Source organism: Physella acuta, unplaced genomic scaffold, assembly GCF_028476545.2.
Source record: "Physella acuta isolate Inbredline_101_S28 unplaced genomic scaffold, ASM2847654v3 ptg001699l, whole genome shotgun sequence".
NCBI classification, from domain to species: Eukaryota; Metazoa; Mollusca; class Gastropoda; family Physidae; genus Physella; species Physella acuta.
This window is the reverse complement of record NW_026733212.1, coordinates 43,848-57,523: the sequence shown is the minus strand read 5'-3', so window position 1 is coordinate 57,523 and position 13,676 is coordinate 43,848. Positions and strand designations below refer to the sequence as shown.

Genomic DNA, 13,676 nt, shown 5'->3' with positions numbered 1-13,676 from the left:
GGTTCAGAGAGTCAGTCTCAGGGGTTCAAGGGATGTCAGGACACACCCAACTAATACACTTCATGATTGGAATTTGTTAGTGCAGACAATACAACTATAAAGAAGGGCTCAGTAAATGCGCATTCGAAACTAGTGGGGTTCAGTACCTCCAAAAAGGTTAAGAACCACTGTTCTACAGCCTACCTATCACCTTAAAACTGTTACCTGTACTATACGTCTCATTCATGTAGGTAGGAAACGCATGCGGCTCATGGAACTTCTGCCACTCCAGGGATGAGCAGTTGTCGTTGTTGGTGTATGTGTTGTGATTGTGCACGTACATCCCGGTCAGAAGGCTGGATCTGGAGGGACAACACATGGGGGTGGGGACAAAGGAATTGTTGAAGTAGACTCCAGCCCGGATCAGATGGGTCTGGACTTTTGGCATGTATTTCAGGGATCCTGAAAAAAATATTTGACAATTTTAGAGAATCTGTAGATAAATTTTGGACTTTTGGCATGTCTTTCAGGGATCCTGAAAAAATATTTGACAATTTTAGAGAATCTGTAGATAAATTTTGGACTTTTGGCATGTATTTCAGGGATCCTGAAAAAAATATTTGACAATTTTAGAGAATCTGTAGATAAATTTTGGACTTTAGTCATGTATTTCAGAGATCCTGTAAAAATTATTTGACAATTTCGTAGATAAATTCTGGACTTTTAGCTTCATAGAATGTAAGAATAGTATGAGTTTTTGGCTTAAATGTTACAGTATCTTTCAGAAATTCCTGAGGATAACATGTATCTAGATCTAGTTTTAGAGCTTCTGGAAGAACAATCAGGAGTTTTGGCACAGTTTTTAAAGCAACTGCAATAATACAAACAATACTATTAGAGGGCTGGGTATACAGTCGGAGGCGTGGCGAAGGGGGGGGGGGAGGGGGTACATATGTCCCAGGGCGCCGACCCTAGGGGGCGCCAAAATGGGTTGAAAAAAAATTTAAAAGCTCATTTTAGCTGCAGTTTTGCATTATAAATTTAAAAATATATGGGGGAGGGGGCGCCAAATTGAAAGTTTGTCCCCGGGCGCCGGGAAGGGTCGCTACGCCTCTGTATACAGTATACACTGGTTTTGATCTTCAAAGTCATACACATCTAAGATAGATACTATTTAAAATAAGATAGCAAAGTTTTTAATTCTCACTTACCTAACAAAACATCTTGGTCGTCTGTTAAAATAAAAACAATGTTTGGCTTCTCGCTACGAGGTTTCCGTCCTGAGGGTTTGTGTTGAGCGCGCGGGGGCAACTTTGACGCGTTTTTCGTGAAGGAAGGGAGGCTATCCTGAGAATGCTGCGTGGGTTGCGGTTCTTTGATGTGATTTCTAGGTTTGGTGTTCCTGTGTCTTCTGCTTTCTCGTGCGTCCGTGCCGTTCGACTCCGCCATGGCGACTAGAAGCAGGAGGGTGGCGAGGAGAAGAGCCAGGCGAGGGGGGTTTGATCCTGGGGTGGCCATGGTAGGTCTAGCTGGGGAAGTACAGAAGTCCTCGTTACAAGTTGGTGGTTAGCGGAGTGGGTTTATGTTGAGGATGGGGTAAGGAGTCAAAGGGAAACAGATGAAGAACATTTGAGAATAGTCCAAGCCACGAAACTTTGACAAAACTTATAGCAAAACATATGAAAAAAACCTAAAAATTGGCCAAACCTGCACAAACATCTGACAAAACCTACCACCTACATTAACCTATGAAAAAAAAGCCTACGCATAACTAAATCTGAAGGCTAAAGATGACAAAATCCCCTTTATTTAAACGACTATTTTACATAAAATCCCCCCCCCCCCCACCATTGTACCTTAGTTTCCCCAATTTATCTTGCAAACAGCAATCATATCTTTATTAAATAAATCAAAGCAAACGTCCGCGGCCCATTTATCCAGATGATGTTATTGTGTTAGCTTAAACATATTGACGTGTGTTGTTGGGGGGCGGGAGTAATTTAGTGTAAACAATTTAGCCCTGACACTAAACCTCTGAATGGGTTAAGTAATCGCATGCATTTTTTTCACGAGCAGTAATCGCATGCAGAACCCCTTGGATTATACCGTCTGGACCTTGTTTTTTTTTCTTCATTTTCTTGACTTAAAAATTCCGTGATAAAATATCTATATTAATTCCAATTCGTTCGGGTGAGGGGGTGGGGGAGGGCCGGTAGACTTTCATCGGGGAGGCTGAGCTTCCCCCCCCCCCCCCACCTTCCCTACCCCCCGAGATGCCTGAAAGAAACTCTGATCGAAAAGAATTGAGGGTTCCCCAGTCACTACTAACTATAGAGCGAGCTCGATACTTTCGGGCAACGTGTCACACATTTGACCAAATATCTACTTTATCCCTCCTGTATCTACATGTATCTTGCTAATAAAGCAGCTGTTGCAATTTAATGCTTGGGTCGCGACCATCGTACATTGTAACAGGTAATGAATCATTCCGTTTGATATGAGATTACAGCGTTCATGGGTTGGTCTATTGTTTCTAGATTCATTCGTGTATAGTCTGGTTTGTCATACAGCAACATGATCAACACAAGGAATATTTACAGTTGGCTTAGTTTTATTCTTTTGTGGCCCTTTATTTCTTTGTGGTCCTTTATTCCTTTGTGGCCCCAGTAGCGTAGCGGGGAGGGGGGACATATGTCCCCGGGCGCCGACCTTAGGGGGCGCCAAAATGGGTTGGAAAAATAAATTGAAAGGTTGAGGGGGGTGCAAATCGAAAGTTTGAGGGGGGGGTGTGCAAATCGAAATCTCGAAGAAGGGGAGGGGTTGCAAATTGAAATCTCGAGGGGTGTTGCAAATCGAAAGTTTGAGGGTGGGGGTAGCAAATGGACATCTCGAGGGGGATGCAAATCGAAAAGTTTGTCCCCGGGCGCCGGGAAGGGTCGCTACGCCTCTGTGTGCCCCCCCCCCCCCCTGGGGAGTAAAGGGCTGCAACCACACCTTTCCACCGAACTGTTATAGGACGGCTCTTTTTATATAAGACCACGTGAGCCTTAGAATACTTACAGTTGAATGTTTTCTGTTTATTAAATAATCTGCTAGCAAGAGACACCTGAACAATAAGACTTGATTGATGGGATTTAGTTACAGGAGTTTTAGTTTAGTGTCTTGAACAAATTGAGATTTTTATTGCTGTGCGTGTGTTATTTTGTAATTTAAATTTTGCATTTTTTTTCCCTTTGTGAATAGTCCTTGTAGGATCAAGGAAAAGAGGAAGTAAAAAAAAAAACATCTGGCCTAAATACATTGGAAAAGGTATGAAAATTGTTGGAAAGAAATGAAAAAATATTACAACGGATGGAAAAGCTGCATTTTAAAAATATTGGCAAGCCCTAAGCTATGAACTTACCACGGAGACTAAATTCAACTGAGTTATATGTACCGTTGTGGAATACTAAACAATTCTTGAAAACAATTGACAGATAATTACATGCACACATACATACGTACGCGTGCGTGTGTGCGTGCATGCGCGTGTGTGTGTGTATGTGTGTGTGTGTGTGTGTGTGTGTGCGTGCGTGTGTGTGTACTGAAGCCGTGATAAATCACCGCTTAGTAGCGAGGGGTGACTGTATACCATTGATGTTTTTATTTTTAAAAAGACGGTGATTTTTATTTAATTACCCAATGGCGTCGTTAGGTGGGGTGCAGGGGTAGGGGGTTCTCCGTCAGAGAAAATTTCAAATGTAAACTCCTACGGGGCAGACGTCCCGTGGGGCGTAAGTCGTTGGACCCAAAACAAGCCTAACCCTGGCGTTAGACCACATGAGTTACGCAGACGTAGCTTACGTATGACACGATAATTCCCTTTGTTCGCGTGGCAAGGGTCTCAATGCCGGGTGTAACTTCACAATAGAAGATAAATCCCAATTTTGCCAGATTTTCATTAACTGTTGCACACCCCTCCCCCACAGTCGAATCTAAACCAAAACATTCCACCTTAGTCTAACTCTAATCAAACCGCAAAACTGAATTCTTTTAACGAGATAAAAAAATGCAACCCATTAATCGTGTCTAAAGCAACATGACTTAATACTTTCTTTTTTTTTTCCTTTTTTTAGCAAACAAAAGCGATGGTGAGGCAATAAACATACAATGTATTTATTTATTTCCTTTTTTTTTAAACTTCGTCGCGTCAAAACGAACTTTTCACACATCATATATCACCAAAGGTCACTTTCCGTATTGAAGTTATAATATCAGTTAAAACATATCATAAAATATACAACTACACAAGTAAAACGATCTGAATTATTACCATACGATTCATAATTTAAAAAAAAATAAATCACACCACTACCTCACTCCAACCTTTTGGTCACAAGCCTTAGACAACAACCCCACTAAAATTAAAATGAACGCTCCCTACTAAACCCACAGCCATTATTCTAGAAGTCTAACCTTTACACGACTTGTTTTTACTTCTGAACAAGACAATTAAGCTGAGGTGTTAATCATCGCTGTACCCCACATTTTGTGAATCGCTGGTATATATATAAAACAGAACAAAAATTTAGTAAACTATACTTTACCAAACTGTACCCGTCATATAATCCATACAAAAAGAATTGATGAGTACAACTGGATATAATCCACATAATCCCACGTGGATACCTGAACCCGAGCGTATCCAATCCGGACTGACGAAGGATAGGTAAGATAACAGGTAAATGGGTGTCTGCCCGGCTATTTAAGGTGTGTCAACATGACCTACAGCTCCGTGCCACTCAGATTATAGACATTTTTGTAACCATTTTTTTTCTTTACTTCGACTCCTAAAGTTAATATTTTAACGATACAACTATGTTTTTTTTTATTGATACACTTAAAGTTAATATTTTAACGATACATCTTTGTTTTTTTTAATTTATATTTTTTTTCTGTTACACATAAAGTTAATATTTTAACGATACATCTTTGGTTTTTTATTGTTTTTACTGATACAGTTAAAGTTAATATTTTAATGATACATCTATGTTTTATTATTATTTTTTACTGATACACATAAAGTTAGTATTTTAATAAGACATCTAAGGTTGATTTTTTTATTCACCGACACACACAAGTTGGTATTTTACTGATAAAACGATACATTTTACAGATACTCTTTCGTTTGATTTTTTTAAGACTATACCTACTTAATTCTTTTTTTTTTCCTGCTAGATTTAAAACAGATACTTTACTGTTAAACCTGAAGTTCTATTTCTTTACATAAAATACGTTTCTTTTACTAAGACTCCTAAATTTTAATATTTCGCAGCTAATCACTGTTAAGACCTCTACGTCTTCAAATTTTTGCTATTTTAAAACACCAAGATAAAAAAAGTACGTATTTGTAATATGTCAACTTACAACCTAAATCGAACTATGTTATTAATGAAAACTGATGTATTACAATTTTCTACTGTATTTATTTTTTAAAACAACAATTTTACATAAATCTAGCCTTTAAAGTTTAAACGAAATAATCCATTACAATTTCTATTCACCCATAGCTATTAAGACCTGCGCACACAATCACTAACATACTATTCTCCCTAGCGAGGAAAAAAGCTACCACGGTACTCATTAAGATCATGGGAAAGTCAAAAGCATTACTAGGCCTAGATCTAGTGCACTTATTGCGAAAGAAAGAAAAACAGCTGGGGTTGATGATTTTTAAGCTAAAGGGGGGATAATGAGATTCGAGTATTGTCCGTCTAGAGTTGCGCCCCTGAATCATTCTTCACACAACCTCTCCACTGCGCATGACAAACGTGACGTCATGAGACCAGACGGCGAAAGACTTTGTCAAACCAATAGCCCCCCCCCCCCCCAAAAAAAAAGTAAAAATGTCTGTAAAATCTTAGGAATAATCAGTTTCTTTCAGGCATCGCTTCTGTATGTACGTCTACATATACGTATATACTTTTCCAGGGTCGTCACCCCCCCCCCCCCCGACGGAAAGAAGTAATCCACCCACCCCTTCATCCCGGAGAGAAAAAAAATCTGTAAGAAGCACCGCGAATAATGATGCTGATCCTCAACACTATCATTACTAAGATATATGAGCTCATTATTCATTGTCAGTTACATTTCTCATTAACTATATCACTATAACTCTAACTTCCTCTAACATTGACACATCTAAATCGATTGAGAATCATTTACGAAAACTGTACACGCCAATAAGTTGCCGGCTGGTATAACATTTAAAATACTAAAATCTTAGTTATTATTAGGTGTATACATTATCGAACCACAAAACGGGGGGGGGGAGAGAGAAATTTACTTAAAACTTAAACGACAAAGTTTGATGCTTAAGTAATAGGCAGCTTTGTCGTTGAAATCACCGAAACGTAAAAAGGAAAACATTTACTCCAAAACATACACAACAATGTTTCGATGCCAAAGTAATAGGGAGAATTGTCGTTGAAATCGTCGAACCGTAAAAAGAAAAACATTTACTCCAAAACATACACAACAATGTTTCGATGCCAAAGTAATAGGGAGAAGTGTCGTTGAAATCGTCGAACCGTAAAAAGAAAAACATTTACTCCAAAACATACACAACAATGTCTCGATGCCAAAGTAATAGGGAGAATTGTCGTTGAAATCGTCGAACCGTAAAAAGAAAAACATTTACTCCAAAACATAAACAACGTTTCGATGCCAAAGTAATAGGGAGAATTGTCGTTGAAAACGTTACAAAAATGAGACACCCCTGTCGGACCGATATGACGATTTAAATACAGTACAATCAATGTTTCTTTCAGACTTTTTTTTCTCCGGTAGCGGGGGGGGGGGGGGGGGATTCTTAAAACTTTCGGGGTGGGGGGGGGGGCGGTCTATATTTTCCAAGAGGGGGAGGGGGGGGGGGGGGGGGGTGAACACCGGTAAAAGTATACATTTTCTATATAAATTATATTTTTTACGGTGAGGTGGGCGGTTGAAGAGATGCCCGGAACAAAAGAAAGAGTACAATACGACTTTTAACCATGGACGATTTCTAGCTCTTATAAAGACAAACCTTAAAAAACTGAGACGCCGTGGAATTTTAAAACTGGAACAACTTAATGCCGAAAAAATGTCCCGGAAAAAAATGTCATGCCAGAGAAATGAATAGCGAGGTGAGAAAGTGATTTAACGTCTCGCAGATAACGACAACGTGCACAGCTCTATGGACGGGATAGGCGGTTTTTTTCTTTCTTTTCTTGTATGCACTAAAGGGAGGGAATTCAACGCCAGCAACCCGGGTAGCTTCCCTTGAAATGATTTCGGGATTGTCTTTGCGGATACACGGTCTAAGTAAACAAGTTAACACAGTAGGTAGAAGCAGTATTTTTTTTTTAATTTAAGATTTTTTTAACGTTAAGAAAAACTACCACTTCATTACTCCCCACACCATTACACATACAAATTCACACACACACCCTCATACACACATTCACACACAGAGTGAGATGTAACTGATTGACAGACGGCCTAGCGTGAGCTAAAGATGCCAGTACAAATACTATGAAGATGTATGTAACGGGAGGGTGGGAGGGGGGGGGGGGGTATTGGCAGTGTGCAATGTTGACATTGTGAAGCATTTAAATCAAACTACAGGCAGGGTTGAAGTGGGATGGGGAGGGGGAGGATTGACGGGTGATGTGAAGAAATTTCGAAATGGCGAAGTGTAACTGATCTAGAAACAGATGACTGAAATCTAGAAAAAGATGACTGAAATCTAGAAACAGATGACTGAAATTTATATGGGAAACAGATGACTGAAATCTAGAAACAGGTGACTGAAATTTATATAACAAAAAGATGACTGAAATCTAGAAACAGATTACTGAAATTTATATAATAAACAGATGACTGAAATATAAGAAACAGATGGTTGAGATATGCAAACGACTGAAGTATATGTAAAAAACAGATCACATAAATCTGTAGAAGAAACACATCACAGAGATCTAGAAACAGATGACAGAAATTTATATAAGAAACAGACGGTTGAGATATAGAAAGAAACGACTAAGTATATATAAAAAACAGACTAAAGAAATCTGTAGAAGAAACACATGACAGAGATCTAGAAACAGGTGACGGAACTGACATGTAAACTAACAGGTTTTCCGCATCTATCCCTGGGAAAATAATTCTATATAATAGTTTCGCTGTCTGTCTATGTATCTATCTATCTATCTGACAAGAACGCTGTAGAGAAAACACAAGCAAAATAAAAACATGCACAGTAATTCGAAAAACGAAGTATGACGCGGTCACATTTAGCATAGAGTAGAAAATAATCTCAAACCAGAGAATGCACACAGTAATATGACGTCATTGATTCTCGCGTAAACATTGAATAATAAAAAGGAAATGTTGTCTAATCTAAATGGTTTGCGTGAAGAGTTTCTTGCATACAATTCTTCGGGTAGGGGCGAAGCCCCTACCCCCGCGTAAGAACGTCTGAGCCCCCCCCCCCCTCCCCAACGCAAAAGAAATTTCTTCATCGATACTCTATAATAAAATTACCGCCTAATTAATGTGTCTAATCTAAAAAGTGGTTTTCTTGCAATTTCTTTAATGCAATTCTTCGGGTAGTGGCTAAGCGCGACACCAGTGTTTCTTTCAGACTTTTTCCTCCCCGGAGAGGGGTGGGGGTACTTGAAATTTTCGGAGGCGGGGGTAGAATTTTCGGGGAGGGGGCGGACACTGGAAAAAGTATATAATTATATTTCGTTGAATGGGACGGTAGACATGTTTTTTTCGGGGGTGGGGGTGGGGGTGGGTGGGGGGTGGGGGTGGGGGGTTGGTGTGTGGGGTGGGTGGGGGTGGGGGGTGTGTGGGGGGGGTGGGTTGGTTTTAGTTTAGAGAAAAGAGACAGCACTATCAACCTAGCGCCCGGTGTATCCTACCTCAACGGGCCATTTTTCTCGTTAATACTAATAGTTTCGCTGTCTGTCTATCTATCTGACAAGAACGCTCTAGAGAAAACACAAGCAAATTAAAAACCTGCATAGTAATTCGAAAAACGAAGTATGACGTCGACACATTTAGCATAGAGTTGAAAATAATCTCAAGGCGGAAAGTGCACACAGTAATATAATGATGTCATTGATTATCGCGTAAACATTGAATAAAAAGGAAATGTTGTCTAATCTAAATGGTTTGCGTGAAGAGTTTCTTGCATACAATTCTTCGGGTAGGGGCGAAGCCCCACCCCACGCGTAAGAACGTCTGAGCCCCCCCCCCCAACTCAAAAGAAATTTCTTCATCGATACTCTATAATAAAATTACCGCCTAATTAATGTGTCTAATCTAAAAAGTGGTTTTCTTGCAATTTCTTTAATGCAATTCTTCGGGTAGTGGCTAAGCGCGACACCAGTGTTTCTTTCAGACTTTTTCCTCCCCGGAGAGGGGTGGGGGTAATTGAAATTTTCGGGGGCGGGGGTAGAATTTTCGGGAAGGGGGGCGGACACTGGAAAAAGTATATAATTATATTTCGTTGAATTGGACGGTAGACATGATTTTTTTGGGAGTGGGGGGTGGGGGGGGGATGGGGGTGGGTGGGGGGTGGTGTGTGGGGGTGGGGGGTGGTGTGTGTGGGGGTGGGGGTGGGTGGTGTGTGGGGGGTGGAGGTGTGTGTGTGGGGGGGGTGGGGTGGGGTGGTTTCCTCATCGATACTCTATAATAAAATTACCACCTAATTAATGTGTCTAATCTAAAAAGTGGTTTTCTCGCAATTTCTTTAATGCGATTCTTCGCGTAGTGGCTAAGCGCGACACCAGTGTTTCTTTCAGACTTTTTCCTCCCCGGAGAGGGGTGGGGGTACTTGAAATTTTCGGGGGCGGGGGTAGAATTTTCGGGGAGGGGGCGGACACTGGAAAAAGTATATAATTATATTTCGTTGAATGGGACGGTAGACATGTTTTTTGGGGGGTGGGGGTGGGGTGGGGTGGGGGTGGGTGGGGGTTGGTGTGTGGGGGGTGGTGTGTGTGGGGGTGGGGGTGGGTGCAGGGTGGAGTTGTGTGTGGGGGGTGGGGCGTGGGGGTGGGGTGTGTGGGGGGTGGGGGGTGGGGGTGGGGGTGGGGGTGTGTGTGTGGGGGGTGGGATGGTTTTTGTTTAGAGAAAAGAGACAGCACTATCAGCCTAGCGCCCGTTGTATCCTTCCTCAACGGGCCATTTTTCTCGTCTATAAGAATAGTTTCGCTGTCTGTCTGACAAGAACGCTCTGTCTGACAAGAACGCTCTGTCTGACAAGAACGCTCTAGAGAAAACACAAGGAAATTAAAAACATGCATAGTATTTCGAAAAACGAAGTATGACGTCGACACATTTAGCACAGAGTAGACAATAATCTCAAACCGGAGAGTAAACATTGAATAAAAAGGAAATTTTGTCTTATCTAAGTGGTTTGCGTGAAGAGTTTCTTTCATACAATTCTTCGGGTAGGGGCGAAGCCCCACCCCCGCGTAAGAACGTCTGAGCCCCCCCCCCCCCCTTCCTAACTCAAAAGAAATTTCTTCATCGATACTCTATAATTCTCTGTACATGTACGGTTCCTAGAAAAATGCGTAATCGGAAAACTGCGCAAACGGAAAATTGCACAAATGCAAACCAATGATACTAATACACTTTAATTTTTTACATACTTCGTTGAAATATGTTTTATTATCTATAATAAAATTACCGCCTAATTAATGTGTCTAATCTAAAAAGTTGTTTTCTTGCCATTTCTTTAATGCAATTCTTCGGGTAGTGGCTAAGCGCGACACCAGTGTTTCTTTCAGACTTTTTCCTCCCCGGAGAGGGGTGGGGGTACTTGAAATTTTCGGGGGCGGGGTAGAATTTTCTGGGAGGGGGCGGACACTGGAAAAAGTATATAATTATATTTCGTTGAATGGGACGGTAGACATGTTTTTGGGGGGGGGGGGTGGAGGCGTGGAGGCGTGGGGTGAGGGTGGGGGGGCGGTGTGTGGGGGGGGTGGTGTGTGTGGGGGGGGTGGGTTAGTTTCAGTGTTTCTTTCAGACTTTTTCCTCCCCGGAGAGGGGTGGGGGGTACTTGAAATTTTCGGGGGCGGGGGGTAGAATTTTCTGGGAGGGGGCGGACACTGGAAAAAGTATATAATTATATTTCGTTGAATGCGACGGTAGACATGTTTTTTTGGGGGGGTGGTGGAGGGGTGGGGGGCGGTGTGTGGGGGGCGGTGTGTGGGGGGTGGTGTGTGTTGGGGGTGGGGGTGGGGGGGTGGGGGTGGGGGTGGTGTGTGGGGGGGTAGGTTGGTTTTAGTTTAGAGAAAAGAGACAGCACTATCAGCCTAGCGCCCGTTGTACCCTTCCTCAACGGGCCATTTTTCTCGTAAATAATAATAGTGTTAATCAACAGTCCAGTTAACCAGTGGACTAGCTAACCAAAGTTAACCTTTAGCCCAGTCAGTCAATCGAGCGTTTAACCTTTAAAAAACTTTAACCGAACAGCCCGGGAAAAATACAACCCAATCGTCGTGTTAACCAACAGTCAAGTTAAACCACGGCCATAAATTAAAAGACACCTCTCCCCATCTCATTTAGTCGGATTGATCCCCCTCCCCACCCCCATGAGGTCCACATCGCCTAAAAAGAGAAACATACCCTGAAGGCGAAATGTAACCGTAAAATGTAAACAAAGAGCGGATAACCCCCGTTTTTCAACGGGGTGAGATAGTGTAAGGGGCAGGGACACAGGAACGACAACTCAACACTTCAACCCGTCTAGCACTCACAAACACACTGCTCGGGTCAAGGTGACCCCGACACAGGACGAGAGTTATTTCCCTTGGTTTTTTATTTATATCTTTTATTTATTTTTATTTTTGGGAGACGGACTGATAGCAACAGCGCTTGAAAAATATCAACAGGAATTGTTTCGTAATTACAAAGACAGGGGGTGTGGCAAGGCTTAGTCAGACAAAGCATCAACATGGAGGTATCTGAATCATTGCTGGCATTTGGTAATTGGTGTAGTAATGAGTTAGAACTTCGGGGATAAATTATGATACTTGCAGGTGTCTTGATATAGTGTGATACTGAAAGGTGAGTGTCTGAGTGATGGCAATATTGGTGTGACCCTTCATAAATTGGGAGTCGTGTCTTCATAAATTGGGAGGTGTGTCTTCATAAACTGGGAGTCGTATCTACATAAATTGGGAGGTGTGTCTTCAAATATCTTTATAAATTGGGAGTTGTGTGTTCATGAATTGGGAGATGTGTTTCATAAATTGGGATTAGAGTCTTCATAAATTTGGAGTTTTGTCTTTATAAATTTGGAGTTTATCTTTATAAATTGGGAGTTGTGTGTTCATAAATTGGGAGATGTGTTTCATACATTGGGATTTGAGTCTTCATAAATTTGGAGTTTTGTCTTTATAAATGTGGAGTTTATCTTTATAAATTGGGAGTTGTGTGTTCATGAATTGGGAGATGTGTTTCATAAATTGGGATTTGAGTCTTCATAAATTTGGAGTTTTGTCTTTATAAATTGGGAGTTGTTTCTTTATAAATTGGGATTTGTATCTTTATAAATTTGGAGTTTTGTCTTTATAAATTTGGAGTTATATCTTTATAAATTGGGAGTTGTGTGTTCATGAATTGGGAGATGTGTTTCATAAATTGGGATTTGTGTCTTCATAAATTTGGAGTTTTGTCTTTATAAATTGGGAGTTGTTTCTTTATAAATTGGGATTTGTATCTTTATAAATTTGGAGTTTTGTCTTTATAAATTTGGAGTTATATCTTTATAAATTGGGAGTTGTGTGTTCATGAATTGGGAGATGTGTCTTCATAAATTGGGATTTGTGTCTTCATAAATTGGGATTTGTGTCTTTATAAATTGGTATTTCTGTCTTCATACATTTGGAGTTTTATCTTTATAACTTGGGATTTGTGTCTTTATAAATTGGTAGTTGTGTCTTCATGAATTTAGATACCGAGAGAGCTGTCTTTTGATGACATATGACATTCAGGTAGTTGTCATAAATTATGACAATAAGGGAGCTGTGATTTATTTAACAAAAACAATTAGGAACATGTGTCCCAATAAATAACGGCACTGAGGGAGGTTTGTCTTTATCAATTACGGCATTGCGGGAATTATATATTAGGATGAATACAGGGAGGTGTTCCTTAAAGAATTATAACACTGAAGTATTGGTTTCCTAATTAACGACGATGACATGAGAAGTATGTATCAATACATTTGTGTTCGGACCTCGGGCAGATGAATGTCTTTATCTAAGAGAGAAAGCTTTACAATGAAACAACTGCTGCACGGTTGTAGTTCTTGGATGGATAAAAGCTATGGATGTAAAACCCAAAAAATAAAAGCAGGCTACGTCGAAGTCAACGGCCTATATAGCGCATACCATGTTGACACGTAATACTAAATTGTATTGAAGGAATTCCCTTCAATATTGTTAATTGAGAACGAAGAAGTAAATTACAGTATAACATAATTACGTTCCTAGTCGATAGGTTGCCGTTACTGTTTGGCTATTTGTTCCTGTATTGTTATCTGAATCCGAATTGGTGTACCAGTCTAACCCGCTTCAACGGGTTAACGCTAAACTACTTAATTCACTCCAACAGGTTAACGTTAATTCCCAGCCCGCTCCAAGTTAAACTGACTAACC

The 13,676-nt window shown here is 40.7% G+C and overlaps 1 protein-coding gene across 1 annotated transcript in view; it reads right to left on the bottom strand.

Moving 5' to 3' along the window:
- LOC131929962 (putative extracellular sulfatase Sulf-1 homolog) overlaps window positions 1–13,676 on the bottom strand; it is a 49,076-nt gene that overhangs the window by 14,963 nt on the left and 20,437 nt on the right. Inside the window, exons 3-4 of the mRNA XM_059286347.1 lie at window positions 1,191–1,508; window positions 205–441 (exon numbers count right to left, since the gene is read on the bottom strand). Of these exons, the coding sequence (XP_059142330.1) occupies window positions 205–441; window positions 1,191–1,497 (544 nt within the window). The 5' untranslated portion in view covers window positions 1,498–1,508. The remainder of the gene's footprint in view (window positions 1–204; window positions 442–1,190; window positions 1,509–13,676) is intronic.